This window comes from Nerophis lumbriciformis, linkage group LG01 (genome assembly GCF_033978685.3).
Source record: "Nerophis lumbriciformis linkage group LG01, RoL_Nlum_v2.1, whole genome shotgun sequence".
Classification (NCBI taxonomy): domain Eukaryota; kingdom Metazoa; phylum Chordata; class Actinopteri; order Syngnathiformes; family Syngnathidae; genus Nerophis; species Nerophis lumbriciformis.
Window position 1 is genome coordinate 15251142 of NC_084548.2, and position 25864 is coordinate 15277005.

Here is a 25864-nt window from a genome sequence, read left to right on the forward strand (position 1 = left end):
CACACATGTCCATCCTCTTACAACGGAGTGTATTGTGGGGCTATAAGCCATCTTTTTTTAATGTTGTTGCAGGTGTTTCAGGGGATTACCATCACGAAGTCATAAAATAGTACAGTTCCAGCACAATATATCGTTTTTAACTTATAGAATAATTTACTGTGAGAGCACATTGCCCGAAGTCAATTATTCCAGAGGGTAAAGAATTGTACGTCTTAGGTAATGGAGTGTGTGAGAGACAAGCAGCTGGTTGAACAGAAGCCAAGATGTTTTAAAAGCAACAATGTCATAGACAGTCAAGGAGTGTGTGTGTGTGTGTGTGTGTGTGTGTGTGTGTGTGTGTGTGTGTGTGTGTGTGTGTGTGTGTGTGTGTAATGGTGGTGGATGGGGTCAAGGCTGCTGAGAATAATGAATGCACCATCACCCACTCTGCTGCTTGTAGTTCAACAGCTTCTTCTCGCCCTCTTGTGTGGAGAAATAGGTCTCATGATGTCCGCCACCATCACCGTGTGTGTGACTTACGTAACCAACTATGAATGTAATGAAGTCACTTTGGCATCCAAGGAGATTTTTTGGTCTATGCTTCTGTTCCAATGTGTTCCAGTTTTTAGAAGTAGACTTTTCTGTATGTCAGTTCTTTGAAATGAGCGTGACAGAAGGTATTCGATATCCAGGAGACTCCATGAGTGATGACGGTAGTTTCTAAGGACGAATCAGCATGAACCTTAAAGGGGAGGCACCTTGTCCTCGTACTGTGGCGGCGGGGTGAGCGGCTCTATACTGATCCCAGTGGCCGGCGGAGAACTCGGCATCTTCTCTGATTTAATCCTGCGGATCTTGATGGGGAGGAGCTTGCGGCCACTTTTGCCGTGTTTGCGGTTGGATGCGGCAGCGACGGCGGTCGTGGGGACGGAGGTGGAGCCAGGCGGGGATCCAGTCACCTCAAATTCGTACTGCACGCCGTCGACTTGTACCAAGTCGTCGTAGGAGGGGAGCTGGGAGGAGCTGGGCTGAAGGTTGCTCTGGCGGACGGGGTACTGGCCGCTGCCTACCACCTCCTCGTAGGTGGGCACGGCATACCGCTGGGCGTCTTCCACGGGCCTGCACACGGGCAATAACACAAATGCTCATTATGCCTAAACAGAACAAAGTAATGTCATATAACCAACAATCTACGTAAAGGCACTGATTGCATAAATTGTTGGGTTTTACAGTTTTACTCATCAGTTCGGTCAGTTTTAGTTACGACACACATGGCCAAAAATATACAGTGGAACCTTGACTTCCAAACCTCTCATTGTACCAACTTTTCCTTTTTACTAACCACAGGCTTACCGTATTTTTCAGAGTATAAGTCGCACCGGCCGAAAATGCATAATAAAGAAGGAAAAAAAACATATATTAGTCGCACTGGAGTATAAGTCGCATTTTTTGGGGAAATTCATTTGATAAAACCCAACACCAAGAATAGACATTTGAAAGGCAATTTAAAATAAATAAAGAATAGTGAACAACAGGCTGAATAAGTGTACGTTATATGAGGCATAAATAACCAACAGAGAACGTGCCTGGTATGTTAACGTAACATATTATGGTAAGAGTCATTCAAATAACTATAACATATAGAACATGCTATACATTTACCAAACAATCTGTTACGTTTACCAAACAATCTGTCATTCCTAATCGCTAAATCCCATGAAATCTTATACGTCTAGTCTCTTACGTGAATGAGCTAAATATTATTTGATATTTTACGGTAATGTGTTAATCATTTCACACATAAGTCGCTCCTGAGTATAAGTCGCACCCTCGGCCAAACTATGAAAAAAACTGCGACTTATAATCCGAAAAATACGGTATTAACAATTTGTTTTGGTGTACGAACCTTGTCTATGTGCACCCATGTTTCCTTCACCCATTATGTTATTTTGTGACCAGCAGCATATCTATTGTAGGCGGGCCGACTGATCTCCGATTGGTCTCATTTAGTCAGCAGAGTTCTGCTGTTTGCTACTGTGCTACATTGTGTGATTTTTAAAGGGGAACATTATCACCAGACCTATGTAAGCGTCAATATATACCTTGATGTTGCAGAAAAAAGACCATATATTTTTTTAACCGATTTCCGAACTCTAAATGGGTGAATTTTGGCGAATTAAACGCCTTTCTATTATTCACTCTCGGAGCGATGACGTCACAACGGGAAGCAATCCGCCATTTTCTCAAACACAGTACAAACACCGAGTCAAATCAGCTCTGTTATTTTCCGTTTTTTCGACTGTTTTCCGTACCTTGGAGACATCATGCCTCGTCGGTGTGTTGTCGGAGGGTGTAACAACACGAACAGGGACGGATTCAAGTTGCACCAGTGGCCCAAAGATGCGAAAGTGGCAAGAAATTGGACGTTTGTTCCGCACACTTTACCGACAAAAGCTATGCTACGACAGAGATGGCAAGAATTTGTGGATATCCTGCGACACTCAAAGCAGATGCATTTCCAACTGGACTGGACAGATCAGCTTTCAGGAAAAGAGAGCGGATGAGGGTATGTCTACAGAATATATTAATTGATGAAAACTGGGCTGTCTGCACTCTCAAAGTGCATGTTGTTGCCAAATGTATTTCATATGCTGTAAACCTAGTTCATAGTTGTTAGTTTCCTTTAATGCCAAACAAACACATACCAATCGTTGGTTAGAAGGCGATCGCCAAATTCGTCCTCACTTTCTCCCGTGTCGCTGGCTGTCGTGTCGTTTGTCGGTTTCGCTTGCATACGGTTCAAACCGATATGGCTCAATAGCTTCAGTTTCTTCTTCAATTTCGTTTTCGCTACCTGCCTCCACACTACAACCATCCGTTTCAATACATGCGTAATCTGTTGAATCGCTTAAGCCGCTGAAATCCGAGTCTGAATCCGAGCTAATGTCGCTATACCTTGCTGTTCTATGCGCCATGTTTGTTTGTATTGGCATCACTGTGTGACGTCACAGGAAAATGGGCGGGTGTATATAACGATGGTTAAAATCAAGCACTTTGAAGCTTTTTTTAGGGATATTATATAAAATTTTGAAAAAAACTTCGAAAAATAAAATAAGCCACTGGGAACTGATTTTTAATGGTTTTAACCCTTCTGAAATTGTGATAATGTTCCCCCTTAAGTGTCTTTTAGCCTTTTCACAACCCATTTCTAGTTTTGCTAGCTCAATGTGAGTCCAAAGAATCCATCCATCCATCTTCTACCACTTAGTCCCTTCGGGGTCGCGGGGGGCGCTGGAGCCTATCTATCAATGAAAAGTTTATTTATATAGTCCTTAATCACAAGTGTCTCAAAGGGCTGCACAAGCTACAACAACATCCTTGGCTCAGATCCCACATCAGGACAAGCAACGGACAAGCGACGTGTGGTTTGAAACATTCAGGAAGTATCCACAGCATTGTTGACACTGCCACCCCCACAGGCAAAGATTAACAGACAAGGTAAAGTGGATTTTATTTATTTATTCCCTTCTGCCAACACGTCAAACATGCTAACCCATTTAAAGTGGCACCACTCTCAAGTGAACATCGCTTCAACAAAAGAAAGACAAACAAACACAGCTCCGACCGCATTCAAGCAGCCTCTCCTCGGCGAGTCAGTCAGGGCTAAAGCAATAACAAATGTTTTTATAGCAGCAGATTTAAGACCATATTGCATTAAAAACTAGATTCTGACCCACTTCTATGGTGGAAGAACAATGAGCCCATATATCCTCTTACTGCCAAGTTAGCCAGGCACTACCTCGCCATACCTGCTACCTCCGTGCCCAGCGACATTGTAACTGCAAGCAGGTCTGCTCTTTCTGCAGACAATGTGGGTAAACTGATTTTTCTGACAAAAAACATGAAGATTGAGTCAAAGTCACCAAGGTTAAAGGCTGCGGGTGAAAAGAAAAGTTAATCTGAGGCTGAGTTGACTTGAAACTGTTTAATGTTGCACTTTTCACATGTAGAAGAAAAGTTTTGTCATTTTATTTAATCTGAGCAACAACTTGAGGCAGTTTAATGTTGATTAACGTGGACCCCGACTTAAACAAGTTGAAAAACTTATTTGGGTGTTACCATTTAGTGGTCAATTGTACAGAATATGTACTGGACTGTGCAATCTACTAATGAAAGTCTCAATCAATCAATCAAAAAAAGCACATTATGTAGAAATTTTTTGTTAAGAAACCATTCTGAGCCTTATCTTATTTAGTTTTTATTTGATATATGTTGACCACATTAACCCTGGCAATGGACCCTGTGTGTATATGTATGTTATTATTATGCTTAGCATTCATGCCTGCCTGCTGTTGCACTGATCAGCCTAGTGGTGGCTCACATCCATCACACACAAAGCTATTTCTATTTTTGGGCAGAATTATTATAGTGTTCCCAATGTTAAAAAGGATAAAGCCATTGTTTACAAATTTGGTAAATAAATAACCAAAACATTTATATTTTGTTGTTTTCTTACTGTACCGAAAATGAACCAACCCGTGACCTCTAAACCGAGACACGTACCGAACCGAAATTTTTGTGTACCGTTACGCCCTTATTCATTACAGTTACTAAACCCATCCATCCATCCATTTCCTACCGCTTATTCCCTTCGGGGTTGCGGGGGGTGCTGGAGCCTATCTCAGCTACAATCGGGCGGAAGGCGGGGTACACCCTGGACAAGTCGCCACCTCATCGCAGGGCCAACACAGATAGACAGACAACATTCACACTCACATTCACACACTAGGGCCAATTTAGTGTTGCCAATTAACCTATCCCCAGGTGCATGTCTTTGGAGATGGGAGGAAGGCGGAGGGAACCCACGCAGTCACGGGGAGAACATGCAAACTCCACACAGAAAGATCCCGAGGCCGGGATTGAACTCACGACTACTCAGGACCTACGTATTGTGAGGCAGATGCACTAACCCCTCTTCCACCGTGCTGCCCCAGTTACTAAACCAATAAAGTAATTTAATTACTGATATAATTACTCTTTAATAAATGTTATTACTAATTAGGGAAAGTAATTGTGTTATCCAAAAAACTTTAAATATGTCATATGCAGTTGCGAGAAGTTTATGACAGCAGTGCGTGTATGTATGTGCCTTTAAAAGGCGGTGTCTGTTGCTAAGCGATACGTGACGTCAGCGAGGGTTTCAGCTCAACTGTTGTTGTTAGCTTTAGCAGTCTGCAGCGGCAGTTTTTGATTGATTTAAACTTTTATTAGTAGATTGCACAGTACAGTACATATTCCGTACAATTGACCACTAAATGGTAACACCCGAATACGTTTTTCAACTTGTTTAAGTCGGGGTCCACATTAATCAATTCATGGTAAGTTTGTCAGCTCTGACGGCTGTTCTGTTGAATATTTTCACCGGTTTGTTTTACCTCTGGTTAATAAAGAGGAGCCGCCGCCGGAGATCCGGTGCAGGCACGTCGGCTGTGCGCGGAGGCAAATGTGGCGGGGATCGGTGTCTGCAATGCGTGGTAGACCCTTCCTGCGCGCCGGATCCTTCCTCAGCTACGGCCCCCGCTGCACCAGCCGCTATTAGCCGTAACGAAGGCACATCAAAAAATACCGATATAGCGGTATTGTCTCAAATGAGCATGGTGCTAAATCTGGTGCAGCCATATTTTTTATTTAAATAAACAAATACAAATAACAAAAAAACTAATGGTGGTGAAAACAAAACTGGTTATAAACCACACACATCTATGTAGTCACATTCCGTATAATACAAAAGACTTTTGGCTCCCATGCATGCTCCAAAGCAGCATGACATTATGGGTATTTTAGCTGTCGAAGTGAAACTGCAAGCCCATATAAACAATGGCAGCACAGGAAGATAGTGTGGATGCTGTCAAAATGGAATGTCAAGTGACAAGACATCATTTTTCTTCTAATCTCCTTCCAAGATCTAAAAAAACAGCCTTCTACTTTTCAACGTTTAAATTTTGCCAAACCGAACAATGTATTTGTGAGGTTGTAAAAGGATTTTTAAAAATGCAGTTATGGATTAAAACTTCTACTCTTTGCAATGCAAGCATGAAAGTCAACAAAAAACTAAATAAACATCAGATAATGGTGAAGTGAAAAGTGTAATTTCCTCAAATTATCCTCAGACATCTCTGCAGTTTTAGTGGGAAAAACAAACTACAGTGGAACCTTGATTTATAAACCCCTGTATTTGCGTACTTTTCGATTTACGAACATTTAGATCGATCCATGTGTGCCTCCATGTGCGAACCTTGTTTCTTTGTACAAACGTTACATTCAGTCATTCATTTTGCATGTCCGCCAGGCCAAACCCAGGGTGCATCATTGTAGCAGAGGCGGAGCTGTCACGCCAAATGTCTTCCCCCTACAAAAACCTTCCCCCCCCCCATTTACTTCCGGGGTCATTTCCTCTTACGTCATTTCTTCTTACTTACGTAATTTCCTCTTACGTCATTGACAGCGATCGATAGAATCCAAATCTCCTGAAAATGGTGGTGTCACTGAATGACATTTGTCTTTATCTTTCCCAGGGGACTTATGTCAAACACCAGCAGGCTTCGAAAAATTCCAGGCGAGTGTTAGGGAAAATTTCAGGCGGCGTGTTAGGGCCGCTGCTGGGAACTTCTGTCTTCGTGGTAACGTGCAAAAATATTAATTAATATATAATACTGTTAAATGTCTGTACTTTAAATCAACATTATTGTTGAAACCATTTCACTAATATTAATTAATATATAATACTGTTAAATGTCTGTACTTTAAATCAACACTATTGTTGAAACCATTTCACTAATATTAATTAATATACAATACTGTTAAATATCTGTAATTTGTCCGATTAATACAGACGTTTAGTTAATGCTATATTATAAAAAATTAAAATAAAAAAAAAAAAAAAAACAAGTATCTTTCCAGCGACGGGCAGTCAAAGCCGAAGTGTTATCGATCGCTGTCAATGATGTAAGAGGAAATGACGTAAGTAAGAGGAAATGACGTAAAAGGAAATGACCCCGGAAGTAAATGGGGGGGGGGGGGTTTGTAGGGGGAAGAAATTTGGCTTGACAGAGCCTTCCACTCACGTTCAGCCTTCCTAGACGTATCTCAGTGTTTTGTGGGTTTTTTTTCTCTTTTGACAGGTTTTGTCCATTTTGCTAACTAAATATAAGTCCAAAAAAGCCAAAATACCAGGGTGACAAAAAGGAGGGAATCCCTGTGGGTTGAAAAAAGAATATTTATCGAAGAATGACAAGACAGGCTTTCTACTAGAGCAAATTTGAATTGTGAAAAGACTCGATATTTCTGGAAAACAATGGCAGAGCAGACATTTTGCACAGTTAGGGAACATTTCCTCTCCAGTGGCACACACGGAAGGGGACGGGAAAGGGGTGGGAGAGTCTCTCTATTGCTGTCAGCTGCTTGCTAATACAAGTGGATTTTCTATCCATTCCATTGTCGAACGCTTGTCCCTCTATTTTACTTTTCTAAATGTTTATTTTGTCTAGCTCTTGTCCCTCTATTTTACTTTTCTAAATTGTTGTAGCAATGTGGTTGTTAAGGTTAAAGGTTTTTGTGATTTCTGATTGGCTTCTGTGTGTACGTGTGATGAGAGGGCAGCGAATACAGCACAGTTCTGTTGTTATTAATTAATGGTGATCCATCACGTTCTTGTTATGTTTGTTTGATATATGGTACTGTATAGCAGGGGTCCCCAACCTTTGTTGCACCACAGACCGGTTTAATGAAGGGATGTCCCGATCCAGGTTTTTGCACTTCCGATCCGATACCGATATTGTTTTTGCACTTCCGAGCCGATACCGATACCGATACTGACCGATACTGGCCTATCCGAGCATGTATTAAAGTTTAAAGTTATTTAGCCTACTTAGTTGTCAGAATCATGTTGAAAAGGGTTTTAGTACTCTTGATAACAACTAGCCAGCTGAATTAGGGGAGTTTGAATAATACACAATGGTTGGTAACAAGAAACTGACCTGTTTATTCAAGGATAAACACAAAATAGACAAAATTATACATGACAAACAGAAATGGCATCATTAAACTAGGGCTGGGCGATATGGCCTTTTTTAAATATTGCGATATTTTAAGGCCATATTGCGATACACGATATATATCTGGATATTTTGCCTTAGCCTTGAATGAGCACTTGATGCATATAATCACAGCAGTATGATGATTCTATGTGTCTACATTAAAACATTCTTCTTCATACTGCGTTAATATATGCTACTTTTAAACTTTCATGCAGAGAGGGAAATCACAACTAAAAAAATCACTAATTTTTTCATACGGTGTTGATCTGGAAATGTTTGCCTCGGCATTTTGATGGTGTGGGCGTGTGGCACCGAATGGAGATAAGCGTCTCGACAGACGTTACAATATTTGAACAATGATGACGAAAACTGTTTTCTCTGGCGCGTCCGTGTGTCGAAAATTGTAATGCGCTTATTTTTTTCTTTGATTTTGTGTGTGGCATAGATTTGCAGTGCGCAATTGCACAGGCGCGCAACTTAGAGGGAAATTTGCTAGCCCGGCTTCGCTAGCATCACAGCTAACGTTAGCATGCTGCTACCTCTCTGCTCCGTGAGGACGTATACGTATGTGACGTATGACGTGACAGTATGTGACGTGTGTAAGAAGGTGCGCTTGCTGTCTGTGAGAAAGACAGACAGGAAAGAGTGAGAAGAGCCTGTCGTGTAATGCCAGCAGCTAAAAGCAACTGCGTGTCTTGCGTGAGAATCCACAGACCTGTGGATGTGTTGAAGGTGTGCTGGAAAATGCGGAACGGATATTAGGGAGCAGCAGAAAAGTGGAATATATTATTTAAATCGGTGCGTTGGAAAATACGGACCGGAGTTTTTTTTAATCTGGATCGGCATTTTCCCATGCCTTGCCGATACGCATTTTTTTGCAAATATCGGATCGGGACATCCCTAGTTTAATGTAGGCATTATTTTCAGGTACCGGCTTTCCACTTGTGCCAGATAAATACAGCAAAAATAAGTGCATGAAAAATACAACTCACTATAACGCTGAATTAGTGGGAGCCCTGGGCTTGTTTCTTTGCAATGAGATGCAGATGGAAATCGGCCTTTGGTTAAAATCTGTCACATTTATATTTCATATATTCCGCCCGAATGCAGCTGAGATAGGCTCCAGCACCCCCCGCGACCCCAAAAGTGACAAGCGGTAGAAAATGGATGGATGATGGTGCTGTATAGCACTTTGTATTGTGTTGAAAGTGTACACAGCTTCACCACAACAAGGACTTTTGACAAAGCTGGAACCCATTATTCATATTTACACTGTTTCTTATGGAGAACTCTGTTTCACTATACAAAGGGTTCCATTTACAAACCCTCTTCAAGCACCAATTAAGTTAATTGCAGTTCCACCGTACCAGCTTGACTAAAACCGCACACGTGTCGCAAAAAGCAGAAGCAGCGAGCGCTTATCACAGCGTTGTATTTTAATGTCTTCATCATGTTTAACCAGGGGCGTCACTAGCTTTTAAGGACAGGGGGGGCTTAGCCCCCAGGAGAGCGAACGTAACGCACGAGCACAAAACTACACAAAATACTAACAAATACTTAGAAATGATTCATTGTTATTATTATTTTAAAAATGCACGGGACGAAATGAAATGCTCCCCGGACGATGGCTTTTAACCATTTTTTTTCTTTTTCTTTTTATGTATTTATTCATTTAACATGTTATATTAAATGTCTTGGTTTTTCCTTCCTCTGAAAATCATATGAAATGTTTAACAAGCCATCCTATAATAATACAACAGCTATTAATGTAACAATACAATAAAACAAATATATTTAATGATGTTTTTTTCATTATTAATAATTAGTATATTACTTTATATAGATTCTACAAGAGTGATGTGGGCATTTTCTATATGAACAAGTCCAAGGACCGCAGGCAAGGTCGCAGAGAAAATGCGGACTGGATTTTGAGTGATGTGGGCATTTTCTATATGAACAAGTGGAATGGATTGGATACCGACACACTAAAGGGGCTCTCTACCTTAAAGTACCAATGATTGTCACACACACACACACTAGGTGTGGTGAAATGTGTCCTCTGCATTTGACCCATCCCCTTGTTCACCCCCTGGGAGGTGAGGGGAGCAGTGGGCAGCAGCGGTGCCGCGCCCGGGAATAATTTTTGGTGATTTACACTATGAAGTGAGGGGAAACTGAGTGAATAATGACAGTTTATATGATTATTTATTTAAACTCATATTCGGGCCACTTTATAATGAATATGTCGGCATGTATTTCTTAAAAAAAATAAAACAATTTTTTATATATGTATATAACACCAAATTATTTAGGGGGGCTTAAGAATATTTTAGGGGGGCTTGAGCCCCCCTAAAATAGGCCTAACAACGCCAATGTGTTTAACCATTACAAAAAAATGGGTCAACTTACATTTCTGCATCTCTGTTCTCCCTGGTGGTCATTCCTCTTTGGTTCTGGGCCTCCTGCAGCCTCTGCTGCTCCCGCTGCCTGTTCCTCATCCCCAGACACAAGGACAGCAGCAGCATGACCACCCCCGAGCCCACCAGGACAAAAGCCACAGACGAAGCTTTACTTTTTCTGGATCCAGAAGGATCACCTTGTCCATCACCGGCAGTGTTGTTGTTACTGTTCGATGTGGTTTCTGCAGGGACTATGCTCCACACGATCATCACTATGCCAAGAGCCACCAGTCCGACACCCAGGGCGCAAAGTGCATACTGAGAACCGGAGTTTCCACTGTTCTCATTACTGCTGTTATTGTTGTTGTTGTTGTTGTTGTTGTTGTCATTGCTGCGAGGGCTGGATTGTCCATCCGCAGTAGAACGCATCTTGAAAGTCACTTCAACTCAGAAGCTCCAAAGGGGTCAACAACTACAGGGAGAAACACAATTCCATTGTTAGAGCTGTCTGGAGAGGCTGGTTAAAACAATTAACATCATATATAAAAGTATGAGGAAACAAGTTGCACCCGCCTACACGCTTGCACTTAACGGGAATTCAAACTCAGTTTTCAGAGCAAGACTCATAAAATGAAGTGACGTAAAAAGCCACAGGGTTGTCTTCAAAAAGGCGTGGGATGAAAAATCAAAGATTTACAGAAAAAGTCACTTATTTTCCAACGTGAAGACAAAATGAACTACACATGGACAGCATCATCTCCTGTCAAGTGAAACACACTAACATCTGTACAATCCTTTGCTAAAATACATCTGAGGGATGTAACGATATTACAATTCTATATCAGTTATCATGACCAAAATTATCACGGTTATCAGTGTTGTTCAATGTGCTCAAAAAGGGATGGTGTTTGATAGGAAATTATCGAGTTCGAGCCTATTATCGAATCCTCTTATAGGTTGTTGTATATGGAAAAAAAACACACAATATTTGGTTTTACAAAAGCTCACTTTTATTATATAAGAAAAAAATAAAATCTAATAAATAAATAAATATTGACTGTTACCCCCCTAAAAAAATAAAATAAAATAAATATTGACTGTTGTTACCCAAAATATATTAAGTGGGATTTTTCAGAAAAACAAATATATACAGTACAGTGTTTCCCACAGGACAGGCATCTATTTGTGGTGGTGTGGTCGGGGGGCGGGGGGTGGTGGCGGCGGCGGCAGCGCCGATGACCAAGAAGAACGCGGAGTTGGAATATAATTACAACATTTTATGTACATATTTATATACAGATTTGAACAATTAGTGATTCACTGAAATATATTTATTAATTGTGGTTCTTACAAAAAATATATCTTATAAAATATAAAAGCTAAAATGTCTCTTAAAGCTCTGCCCCTTTAATTAGTGAATACTAAATAATTTAACTTTAGCCTACTACTACAACCATATTATTTACCAGCAACATGAAGTGAAACAGAGGCAGAGGTGTCCTGCCACAGTCAGTCAACCTCCTCCTCCTCCTGCTGCTGCTGAACAGGTCGCACCTGTGGTCCGGACAGTAGGCCTACCTCCTCTCCAAGTCGAGCCCTTTTCGGCCGTTGAAAATATTTTTCTATACTCATCTGTGTGAAGGAGTGAACATCCAACATTAGAATGTATTACTAACGAGCAGAAGCGCTCTATGTACAGTGCCGTCTAACCTTAAGCGGCAGCAGCTCAACACATGCAGGGTTCAATGTTAAGGTTTTTTTCTACTTGCCTGACTTCTCAAATCTACTTGCCCCAATATTTTTACTTGTCCTGCCTAGGTTTTTTTCTGGCTGTGTAGTGCTCATGGCTTATATCTTACTAAAATTCTTCCCGTTGACTATTTACAACACTACACAGTAATTATTATTATTATTATTATTATTATCTATAATTACATTTAAATGGCATTGCATACATGTAAAATTAAATGCTATTTCACATTATTTGACCAGTAGCAGTTACACCCATCTGAACAGGTCAGCCACCTGTTTAAAGCCCGATCACAGTTGAAATCTTGAAATGAAGGGCCTTTAATGGCCAAAACATTAACCTGGACAACATTTTAACAGCTGGTTGGCTCAGATTTGATTCTTTTCATTGCATTCACATGCTGCAGTGGACAGTGGACAATTTAGCTTCAGTCCATGTGTGTTTATTGACAACAGGGCTATAACCTGGACACGTTAGCTCGTCAGTGAAACGCTCGGTGAAATCGCGGATTAACGTTAAATATATGACGAGCCGCGAGCGATGCAGCTATAACCTATCTACCTGTAACACCTGTAAAAATGAAGCAATGCTACCACGCTAGCAAGCGTTAGCGTGAGCCACCAAGCTGCTAACTATCGCCAAAAGGCACCATTTAAGTTTTTTTCCCCATGGCATCCTGGATCAAGGCTTTCAGCAGCTTTTGGACGTTTGAAGTAGAAACGTAGGAAGCGCCATCATTATGAAAAGTAGCCGGCGAGTATTTTGATCCCGTCCGTCCATCCGTCCCTCTTCTTCTTCTTCTTCTTCTGGCCCACCAGGTGAATTAAGTGCTATTGGCGGAGTTACAATGCATAGTAGGCTACCGCCACCTACTGCACCGGAGGTGTAACTACAAGCAACATTCACAGACAGTCCCATTGCTTTTATGAGCGGTCGAGCGAGTCAAAAGCCGAAAAATCCATTTGTGGCGGACGTAATTATTTCGTGGCGGGCCGCCACAAATAAATGAATGTGTGGGAAACACTGCAGTAACACAAAAACAACCTGTCTCTGTGATCACAATAGGTGTATAAATAATAATATAGTGTTAAATAAAATCAGTCCCTTGGGCACAAAACTGAAAATAATACAGCTCTCCAAATAGTGCACTTCTGCTGCTATTTGACATAACTGTTTGTTATGATGCTTTGACATTTTTGCACTTTATTTCTTTATTGAAAGAAAATTCTATGAAGAGAAAAGTTGTTTGCAAATGTGGTTACAATGCTAAAAAAATGAAAAGCTAAAGCTAAAAAAAGAAATACACTTTATTGAGTTAACATTATTTCTTTATAGGGGGAAAGATGTGATGTTATGAGCTAGGGAAAATAACAACTACACTACCCAGCATGCAAGGGGAATGACGAGCATGCGCGGTAGCCCCGAAAAGCGTTGTTACATGTCGCCACCCGGCAGCTAAGAATGAGGTTATGAGCACGCTGTGAAAGTAAACGTCAAGAACTCAGCCAACACGCCTCGTCTGCATTATTTATAATTAGACAGACAACACATATACAGTGTGATTTTATTTTGTTTACAAGGAAAGAAAAACAAAAGTTAAAAAAGGGAGATATATGTTGTATATATATGTATGTTGCTTTAAGAACGTTGCGACAGCTGCCGTAAAGGAGGTGCGTTGCTAGCCTGGTTGCTATGTTTCCGGTTGGTTGCAAAATTGTTCGTCATGTGTTTGTACCCTGCTCAAATCTCTCAGTAAAGTTATTCATTGGATTATACCTTTTGTTTTGAACTTTATTACACCTTGGAGCGCTTTTTCCGGTCCATTGTTTTCCTGCTTTCGCTATCTGCGCCTAATGACTGAGCTACGTGACGTCATTTCTTATGATGTCACACGGAGCATTTCTGGTCAGGACGGGATTCGTTCCATGGGATTCGAATAAAGAACCAACTCTTTTTCTTTACTATAGTGGTCTCGATAACGGGTACCGGTTCTCAAAAAGGGATTTGAGTTTCTTATCGAACAACTGGGAAAACCGGTTTCGAGTATCATCCCTACTCATACACACTAAAATCTTTTCACCCAGTTTTTTTCTTAAATACCGTATTTTCCGCACTATAAGGCGCACCGGATTAGAAGACGCACCTTCAGTGAATGGCTATACCGCACCATAAATATTGGTTTATACTGTAGCACTTTAAGATATATTAGAATTAAAAAATGCAACAAATGAAATATATCATTTTGATTTAATATTTCTGGCGGGTATTGTGGCAACTCTGTTCTGTCCTTGAACGCACCGTAAAAAACGCCTTCTTGTTTAAATAGTATAGTATAGAACGATCACTGTGGTCTGAGAGATCTCAGCTTTTAGGTGCAATGTGCATAATTTAATAGCTTAGTTGTTTAGACAGTAATGTGTTCATATAAGTTTAGATTGGGGTATGTCGTTTCTTAAAGGAGAAAGACGTTAATGTCTCTTGTTTTCATGTTAGCATTTAAGCTACCGAGCTGGTGCCAGTAGGTCCGAGAGTTTCTCAAAGTGCATTTAAAATGGTAATATTAACTGTCAGAAGTTTTACCGCAGTTATCATTATATCTTTATTACATCTACCAGATTGATACAGCAATTTTCTCGTTTAGGGTCATAGTATAGGACTACTGTATGTCAACCACTACATAATGAATACAGAGAGAAATAAAACAATCAGAGGTAAAAAAAAAGTGACTGTCTATGAGAAATGGCAACATGCATGTGCATATATGAGCCAGTCTGCCCTACAATAAGAGGATAGAGAAAACAAAGGAACTTAGTGACTACAACTTTAAAAGACAATGACGGACTCGCCCAAAGCCCTTTGGGTAAATCTTTACCATGTATGGAGATATCCGCTGATACTCAGAACGAATACGTCACTCGCTACTCAAATCCTAAACGGCTCATTTGGAGGAAGTATTAAAGAAGGCAAGATTATTTTATAAGTATCTCGGCCATGCCTTCATGGTTTGATTTCACATTTTCAGGACTTATGAAAACCCCAAATCCACAAAAAAGGTACCAATAAGTAACACAAGTTGTTTTTGCCTAACGGGGCCCCTCTTAAGTGCTGATTGGTCTGTGTGGGGCTGCACGAGTGCTGCGAGCAACTTGAAGGCTGCGGGTCATTGAGGGGAAACATAAATCCAAACAAGCACTGTGAATTTGTGAAGCAGATCATAAACCACTGCCTTGGGAAACTGGACCACATGGCAGTTTTCCCGATATTATAACAAGCCTTAAAACACCTCGGAGATGACAAATGCCTGGCTGAGTAAGCTAAAAGTGAATGTTCTGGAATGGAAATGTATGTCTCCAGACCTGAACTCAATTTAGTAGCTGTGGTGAGGTGAATCCTCTAACGGAAGTTGGAGGAGCGCCAGGTATCTAACATCCACTAGCCCCGATAAATGGAATAGGAATATAAAAACAACCCGTGCAGCTCTGGATGAATTCCATGCCCTAGACGATCAGGGTGCCATGGTACTATCACTAAATATTCACAATTCCACTGGATATACTCGGCTGTCACATTAATTGGCAGCTGTAAATTCATTTAAATGACATAAGCAAGGAAACTTTTGGACACAATGCTGTACTCCCTTGGGTTGCAAGCTAAGTTATTCAGATAATAAGGGCTGTGACTTGAGTTGTTTTAAAAATAAATCTACACTGCCATAGAAGCTGTACACTGACTATGTTTTATTCAAGTTTTCATTTGTATAGTATTGTTCCTTGAGAAGATACATCAAGTGGATGCTGAAATGTTTAATCTCCGGAATGTACATAGGAAGTTTGAAGTCTGGCCTAACTGATGAACCCCAGCACACCAAGATGCACTATTCTGATGCACTACAAGACATTTGTGGCAACTATTCTGTCATGGGTTTTATATAAAAATTATATAAATTTGTCTGACTATAAGATATTTTTATACTATCATCATACTGTGATAATGCATGTTGATCACACATCCTAGCTGTGTCTCGCAAGTTTGACAACAACAACAACTGCAACCTCAACGCAATGTAGCGTCCTCCTCGTCTCCTTGCCTCCTTGTCCTTGAGTGCAGCTTCTAAATCACTAATCCGTCATAGTGGCAAATGAACTGTTTTTATCACTGAAAGACTAGACAAGAGAAATAACTAAATATTTTATACTACACATCATAGAAGGATACACAAAAGCATGGCTAACCGCTAAGATAGAGCTCTTGAATGTAAACGAGGTGGGCAGATCGATACAAATATTACCAGTAACGATACCAGGTATAGTATTTGTTAATGGCCAATACTACAGGGATAAGATCTGTTTTTTATGATCACACAATTGTTTTTGTTGTTGTTTACAAACTCAGAAGAATAAGCCAATAGTAGTTTTTGCTTTTGTTCACTTATTTTGCACTACTGACTTTATCGTAAATAATGTAATAAAATCAAAAAAATTGTTAATATAATAACAATAATATTAATTGATATTGTTACATCCTGTGTTTTTGTCGGATTACAGCTGTGACCAAAACTGGAATTTTTTAATTACCCATATGACAAATACTGCCCCTGTAACTACCGTATTTTTCGGAGTATAAGTCGCACCGGAGTATAAGTCGCACCTGCCAAAATGCATAATAAAGAAGGAAAAAAACATATATAAATCGCACTGGAGCCCGGCCAAACTATGAAAAAAACTGCGACTTATAGTCCGAAAAATACGGTAATTGGTATTGGATCGATACTCAAATTTGTAGTATCGCCCAAAAATAATGTAAAGTATCCAGACAACAGAAAAATAATTGCTTATTTCAAAATTAACAGAAGTGTAGATAGAACCGTATGTTAACAACCGAGAATAATCAGATATTAACAGTAAAGTACATTATTTGTTTTAAGAAAATAATACAACTGGAAATGATTCAATAGGTTGCCGGCATATGTCAGCAGCTAAATTAAGAGCCTTTGTAACCTGTTTTGAAATGGTTACATATGCCAAAAATATATATTTTTGGCATATGTGGCTCATACCACATGAGCCTGTAATATATGTCGCGATATATTGTAGATTGTAGGCCATATGATCACACAATTGTTTTTGTTGTTGTTTACAAACTCAGAAGAATAAGCCAATAGTAGTTTTTGCTTTTGTTCACTTATTTTGCACTACTGACTTTATCGTAAATAATGTAATAAAATCAAAAAAATTGTTAATATAATAACAATAATATTAATTGATATTGTTACATCCTGTGTTTTTGTCGGATTACAGCTGTGACCAAAACTGGAATTTTTTAATTACCCATATGACAAATACTGCCCCTGTAACTACCGTATTTTTCGGAGTATAAGTCGCACTGGAGTATAAGTCGCACCTGCCAAAATGCATAATAAAGAAGGAAAAAAACATATATAAATCGCACTGGAGCCCGGCCAAACTATGAAAAAAACTGCGACTTATAGTCCGAAAAATACGGTAATTGGTATTGGATCGATACTCAAATTTGTAGTATCGCCCAAAAATAATGTAAAATATCCAGACAACAGAAAAATAATTGCTTATTTCAAAATTAACAGAAGTGTAGATAGAACCGTATGTTAACAACCGAGAATAATCAGATATTAACAGTAAAGTACATTATTTGTTTTAAGAAAATAATACAACTGGAAATGATTCAATAGGTTGCCGGCATATGTCAGCAGCTAAATTAAGAGCCTTTGTAACCTGTTTTGAAATGGTTACATATGCCAAAAATATATATTTTTGGCATATGTGGCTCATACCACATGAGCCTGTAATATATGTCGCGATATATTGTAGATTGTAGGCCATATCACCCATCCCTAGTGTGGGGTAAGAGTTTTTAGCACACTCTTAAACTGTCTTGACACTTGTCCACGTTTGTGTGGGGTTCCCATTTAATGCTGTCAAACTGAACACAACAAAAATCATGATTTTATGCAAAAAAAAACCAAAAAAACTGATAATGCGATGCTATTGGATAAAAACTAAATAAGTCAGCTGAATGTGCGATAAAAAACACACAATTCCCACCCCATCTTTTACCTGTGAAGATTGGAAGTTAGCCATGTAAGACAAACATACCGTATGTGGCTCTTATGACATTATAAACTTTGTGGATACTAAAGATGGGCAATATGGCCTAAAATCTTATGGCCTAAAAGTAAATAGTGTTCATTGAACCCATGCAAAGACACTAAAATGGTGTGTTATTGTTTGTGCTATTGTGTCGTCTTTTGGGCGAGTTCACCCACTACAGGTGCAGCTGGGTGAATTAATCCCTGCAAGTGTTTCCTGCTGCTTGAAGCTTTTAAACCAGAAGTAGGAGTGCCGTTCTGTCTTCTAATTGTCCACAGCGTTTTTACACGTATGGATTCTTCAAACAACGTACGTAAGTTTTACAGTATAACAAAAACAATTTTTTACTTACTAAACCGTCCCATGTGTGATGTCTGTAGGAGTGTCTTCCTGCATACCTGTACGTGCTATTGTTATGTAATCACGCTAGCGTCTTTAACTGATATGCTGACACATTTATGAGTGTTAGTACCTTACAACGGCATTCCGTTAGTATCGTTGCAGTTTTACAAATTCCTCAATAAATTCACATAGACATCACCTTGTGGGTATTGAGTCTGTTTAGCTGATTGGAGAGCTAGTTTCTGCAGCTCGTGGGTTCATGACAATGACTTCTGTTTTGTTTGATCATTCGTTTTACTGCCTTGTTACAGACTCCGTTTGGAAACAATTAAGGTATGGAAATAAACATTCAGAAAATAATTCTGTAGATATAACTCATTTCACAACGTATATATCTACGGCTTATAGTCCGGTGCGGGTAATATATGGAAAAAAAACATGTTTCTTCCCTAAACTTTAGTGGGTGCGGCTTGAATACTGGTGTGCTCTATAGTCTGGAAAATACAGCACTGTATTGCAGCCTCTTGCTATAACAATATATGCCACAATATATTATTTGGTACATATAGGATAACACAATTATTTTAAAGTGGGTTACAGAGGCTCCTAATTTAACTGCTGATGTATGAGGTAACATATTGTGTAATTTTTTATTCTATCAAAACCATTAGTATTAACCGTAACCCTATTTTGAAAGAGACATGTACAAACTTGTTAACAAAAGGCAATAGGTGTACAAACGGATGACTGCCAGTAAAAGTGAGGCGGCGTAACTGGAAGGCATATTATTTACAAGTCTAAGATTATATTTTACATTTTGTAAATATTTATTATTAGTTTTGTGTTAAATATTCACAATTACACTTTAAAAATATTTGTTTGCCACCAGTGTTAATGACAACAGTTTTTAATTTAGTTTTAGTCTGTCTTTTGACGAAAATATATTTTAGTTTTAATCTACTTTTCGTCACAAAATTATGCAACATTTTAGTCAGCTCAAATTACAGTAAATTTAGTCGTCTAAAATCTACCTATGCACCAATCCATCTTATTCAGCTTATCCGTAGTTGGGTTGAGGGGGCAGCAGCCTAAGTAGGGAAACAGACTTTCCTCTCCCCGGCTATTTCATCCAGCTCTTCCCGGGGGATCCCGAGGCGTTCCCAGGCCAGCTGGGAGACATAGTCACTACACTATTTCCTGGGTCTTCCCCGTGGACTCCTACCGGTCAAACGCACCCTAAACACCTCCCCAGGGACGCGTTCGAGGGCGGCATTCGGACCAGATGCCCGAACCACCTCATTTGGCTCCACCCGATGTGGAGGAGCAGCGGCTTTAATTTAAACTTCTCTCAAATAACAGAGATTCTCAGCTTACTGTTAACTAGCTGCACACGCTGGAACTGACTAGCGAGGGCAGAATCATTAATTTATTGACAGTGCAGTGTGAAAGCCCATGTGTTTATTTTGCAATTAAGCAAACCAAGTCTCAAAGGAATACAATCTGCGGAGGCACTTTCTGACGAAACATTTTTCATTTCCAAATTCCCAGCAGTCTCACCACATTCTACAGAGGCACTATAGAGAGCCTACTGACCAACTGCATCTCTGTCTGGACTGGAGCCTGCAGTGCCTCACACTGGAATTCCAGTCTCTGCATAGAGTGGTGAGGATGGCGGAAAAGATCATCAGGACTCCTCTTCCTCCTATCCAGTAGATCGCAAAAAGCCACTGCCTGACCAGGGCTCAGAAAATCTGCAGAGACTCTTCCCACCCCCACCAAGGACTGTTTTCACTGCTGAACTCTAGAAAGAGGTTCCACAGCCTCCGTAGCAGAACCTCCAGGTTCTGTAACAGCTTCTTCCCTCAGGCCGTAAAACTCTTAACGCATTAAAATAATCCCCTCAATTCCCCCCAAAAATGGATTAACTCGCTGGAATATAAAGACAATATAACATACATCCATAAACGTGGACACATATGCAAAAGTGCAATATATTTATCTGTACAGTAATCTATTTATTTATATCTGCACCTTATTGCTCTTTTATCCTGCACTACATCGAGCTATTGTAACAACATTTCGTTCTTATCTGTACTGTAAAGTTCAAATTTGAATGACAATAAAAGGAAGTCTAAGTCTAGTCTAGTATGAATTTAAGAATAAATGCTCCAAATGTAACTCATGGGAGTTAACTAAGATAATACATAACAGGACAAAATGCATTAAAATTGACTGCAGTGTCTTATAAAATGACTTTTTTCTCAAGATCATAATGTTTTCTGGAAAATTTTACTTTTTTCTCAAAAAAAATGAACCATGTACTAACTCGTTTTTTATCTTTTCAATGTGGCCATAACACTAGGGATGATGTTCGAAGACCGATTCTCCCGATTGTTCGATAAGAAAAGAACCGATTCCACGGATTTGAATCCCTTTTTGAGAAACGGTTCCTGTTATCGAAGCCACTATAGAAAAGAAAAACATTTGGTTCTTTACTCTAATCCCTGGGAACGAATCCCGTGCCACAGGAAATGTCCTGTGACACGTCACAGGAAATGACGTAGCTCAGTCATTCGGCGGCAGATACAGAAGCAGCAACAACAATGGACCGGAAAAAACGCACTTTACTAAGAAATACGACGAGGAAACGGCTATCTGCAATTATTGCCAGGCTTCGTTTTCCTGTAAGGGGAGCAGTACAACAAACATGTTGAAACATGTTCAGGCCGTACATAACCTGAAGGTTAGAGGAACGAGGCGTGTCTTCGACTACTGAAGAAGCAGCGACAGAGATGACGAAGCACGCCCCTCTTTCTCTGCTTCAACCTGCAGTCCCAGTGATAGTGCCGGTGAGTAACTAACGTTAACTGTTGCCGGTTAATTTCCATATCTGCTCATTTGCAGCCTTTAGGGTAAAATAACGTTACCTCTTATGTCAACCAGGACTGCAGTAATGTTAGCTAGACTAACGTTACCTAAGCATAGTCAGTGGCTAACCTTTGTGTATGTGTCTGATAACGTTAACGGTATCTTGTAGCCTACACCACTCCAGAGTTTGCAGGTCTGTCTAACAAACTAGTGCTTGCAAGATGTGAATTAAGATAATGTTAACGTTATCCTATTTCAGATAATGACATTCATGACAGCCAGAGTGACCAGGGCAGTGTTTGCTCTGTAGCACAGAGCGTTAACCCATTTACCATAGCGAGGTATAACGCAGAGCGCAGCAAGATGAGTGAGGAGGAGAGCTAAGCTAACGAGAATGATGGTGAAAAATCTCCTCCCCTTCAACTTGGTGAACACAGACGAATACAAGTATTGTATTTTGCTGACATGTAATGGAGCAAAATGTAAACAACATCATTACTCTGAGATTTGTTTCAAATGTAAAGTGCTGTACAATACAAATGAATGCAGGATTTTCCCTGCAAGTATTTTTCTTAGGTGGCCCACATAAAGGGGCACTAACAGTCAATATTTATTTTTTATTTTTGTGGGGTAACAACAGTCAATATTTATTTATTTTATTTTTTTCTTAAAAAATAAAAGTGAGCTTTTGTTAAACCAAGTATTGTAGTGTGAATGTGTGTGTGAATGGGTAAATGTGGAAGTAGTGTCAAAGCGCTTTGAGTACCTTGAAGGTAGAAAAGCGCTATACAAGTACAAGTACAACCCATTGTGTTTTTTTTTTTCCATATACAACAACCTATCTGGATTCGATAAGAGAATCGATAAGGAATCTGTTCGATAAGAGCATTCGATAATGGCATCGAAATCGATAATTTCTTAAACATTATCCCTACTTAACACTCCTTTGTAGACGTCTACAAACATCTTAATTTGTAGTACATTTTGGGTAGATTCAGTATGCGCGAACACACACGAGCAGCAGCAGTCCCGAATATGAGAAATCATGTCACAATTCCCTGTAAGCAGCAATAAACTAATAAGATTGTGGGGAAAAAAAAGAACAAATTAAAAAAAGTCTAGTCTAATGCAGTGTTTTTCAACCTTTTTTGAGCTAAGGCACATTTTTTGCGTTGAAAAAATCCGGAGGCACACCACCAGCTGACATCATTAAAAACGAAACTCAGTTGACAGTAAAAAGTCGTTGTGGCAATAGTTGGATATGACTTTAAACCATAACCAAGCATGCATCACTATAACTCTTGTCTCACATCACGCCCTGACTTATTTGGAGTTGATTGCTGTTTTCCTGTGTGTAGTGTTTTAGTTCTTGTCTTGCGCTCCTATTTTGGTGGCTTTTTTTCTTTTTTTGGTATTTTCCTGTAGCAGTTTCATGTCTTTCTTTCTTTCTTGTCTTTCCCACATCTACTTTGTTTTAGCAATCAAGGATAATGCAGTTGTTTTTATCCTTCTTTGTGGGGACATTGTTGATTGTCATGTCATGTTCGGATGCATTTTGTGGATGCCGTCTTTGCTCCACAGCAGGGGTGTCAAACTCAAATACAGAGTGGGCCAAAATGTAAAACTGAACAAAGCCGCGGGCCAAGGTTGAACAAATTAAGCTTTTTGATAGGGACCCAAACAAGTTTTGCATCAAATATTGAACAAGCAAGGCTTATATAACTTTAAAGTAACATGCAAAATTGAGTTTCAAATACTACTAATAATAATAAAAAAATATCAATGGCATATCAAATACAATTTAAATAAAAATTAAATGCCTCTTTTCTATTTGCAGCCTTCTGTGGTAAATATCAACATTAACTTTTTCCACAGGCTAATAATTTTGAAAATAAAATAATTAATAAACCAACCATTCAGGACTTTAAACTGCTCAGTTTGCAACACACTGATCTAATCTGATGTGCCCAAGCCAGATACCTGCCATCTTTTCTTGGATGCTAGTTCATTAATGTCAGGGCTCAGGCTTTGAGCTGAGGCCACCTTCATTATCGAACGAAAGTGTTCATCATTCATTATACCTCGTATTCTTGGGGGTGTGCCTTACAGGCACTGCTTTTAACATCCTCTAAGAGCTGACGTCTCGTCCGCTTTTCATCCCTTCAAACAACGTGCCCGCCAAGTCACAAGATATGAGCGGCTCTTGTACGCACACACACGTAAATGCAAAGCATACTTCATCAACAGCGATACAGTTTACACTGAGAGTGGCCGTATAAGCAACTTTAACATTGTTAGAAATATACGCCACACTGTGAATCCACACCAAACAAGAATGACAAACACATTTTGGGAGAACAGCCGCACAGTAACACAACATAAACACAACAGAACAAATACCCAGAACCCTTTGAAGCACTAACTCTTCCGGGGCGTTACAATATACACCCCCCGCTACCTCCAAACCCCGCCGCCCCCCGGGCCCCACACACACACACACACACACCTTGTAGCGTCCCGAAAGAGTTCGTGCTGCAAAGGGCTCTGGGTATTTGTTCTGTTGTGTTACTGTGCGTATGTTCTCCCGAAATGTGTTTGTCATTCTTGTTTGGTGTGGATTCACAGTGTGGCGTATATTTCTAACAAGGTTTTTATAGTGGCACCCTCAGTGTAACCTGTATCGCTGAAGATCAAGTATGCGTTGCATTCACTTCTGTGTGCGTGCCAAAGCCGCACATATTATGTAACTGAGCCAGCACTCGTTGGACTGGACGAAAAGAGGACGTTACAATTCTCGGGAGGGGCACTGAAATTTGTGAGTCTCTCGGGAGGTTTGGCAAATATGAGAATTAGCGGTGTACCGCGGCACTGCCGCTGTATATAATCGGCGGGCCAGCTCTAGTGTTAATTTGATATCACCTCACGGGCCAAGTGAAATTTGACACCCATGCTCCAAAGTAAGTCTTTGCTGTCGTCCAGCATTCTGTTTTTGTTTACTTTGCAGCCAGTTCAGTTTTAGTTTCATTCTGCATAGCCTCCCTTAAGCTTCAATGCCTTTTCTTAGGCGCACTCACCTTTTGTTTATTTTTGGTTTAAGCATTAAACACCTTTTTACCTGCACGCTGCCCCCCGCTGTTTACGACATCTACAAAGCAATTAGCTACCGGCTGCCACCTACTGATATGGAAGAGTAGTACACGGTTACTCTGCCGAGCTCTAGACAGCACCGACACATCATTTGCAGACTATAATTACTGGTTTGCAAAAAATATTTTTAACCCAAATAGGTGAAATTAGATAATCTCCCACAGCACACCAGACTGTATCTCACGGCCGTGGCACAGTGGTTGAAAAACACTGGTCTACTGAATGCCACAGAACTACATTACTAAGTTTTCACTTCTCCTCAAATGTATAACTTAATGCAATACTTTGCTGGTATGGTAGCACAGTCCCCTTTTAGACCAAAGGCATACAATATTGTGCTAATTTGTGAAATATGAGGGGATATTTCTGGAGCCTGCACACATGCCATGACCTGCTTGGAGGGACAGACAGTAGAGATGGTGATAGAAGAATGAATGGTATGAGCCACCATTATTACTGACAGCTGAGTAAAGATCATAACAAGCGAGTCACACATACTCGCCATGTAAAAGCTACAATTTACATTAGGACTTTTTATTTATTTGGAAGAAGAAAAAAAACAACTACTTACTGTATGGCGTCAAACGAGTCGCGTTTATCTCCCCATTGTAACACATCACACTTCACATCCGCTTGTTCGTCAGAAGTGAGTGGTAAAACGCTCCGTTCAGCAATAAAAGACACAACTTTTTTTTTTTTAAATCACATTTGCTACACTAAACGTCGCGACACTCCCTGAGGAGGCAGAAAAGTTCAGGGGGGGAAAAAAAAAGGGTCGTCGTCTAACTTTTGGAAAAGATGGACTACAAAAACGGCTGAAGCGGTCGTTGTGTGCACTTACTTCCCCGTTAAAGTGTCGCCGACGCCGCCACAAAAGGATGCCGTTGGCCGCCAAATGGAGACGACGCCGAAAGAAATCATCCAGGGGACAAAGTGAAGCAAAACGAGGGAGCAGCTTTGCTCTGAATTAGACGGATCCCAAACGAGAGACGATCGGAGAGGAGGAGGTTACTTCCACTTCACGGTTAACCCTTTGGTGACCGCGCGTTAAGCTTACTTCCTCATATACGGGGGCGTCTGTTTACTCAACTGCAGAGAGGACGTGGCATTGACAAAGGATAAGGCGTTTATAAGTGCGAGGACACATATCTATTATAA

The 25864-nt window shown here is 40.1% G+C and overlaps 1 protein-coding gene across 2 annotated transcripts; it reads right to left on the reverse strand.

The window, feature by feature from the left end:
* Positions 1–30: 30 nt before the first annotated feature.
* tmem51a (transmembrane protein 51a) lies at positions 31–25725 on the reverse strand. 2 transcript variants are annotated; one of them, XM_061975950.1, is made up of 3 exons: positions 25548–25725; positions 10485–10946; positions 31–1098 (listed from the first exon to the last, which is right to left on the reverse strand). In XM_061975950.1, the coding sequence occupies exons 2-3, from the start codon at positions 10901–10903 to the stop codon at positions 723–725; spliced, it is 795 nt and encodes a 264-aa protein (XP_061831934.1). In that variant the 5' UTR covers positions 10904–10946; positions 25548–25725; the 3' UTR covers positions 31–722. The 2 variants fall into 2 exon arrangements, with proteins under 2 accessions (XP_061831934.1, XP_061831943.1); XM_061975959.1 differs by lacking the exon at positions 25548–25725 and adding an exon at positions 25278–25474.
* Between the last annotated feature and the right edge of the window lie 139 nt (positions 25726–25864).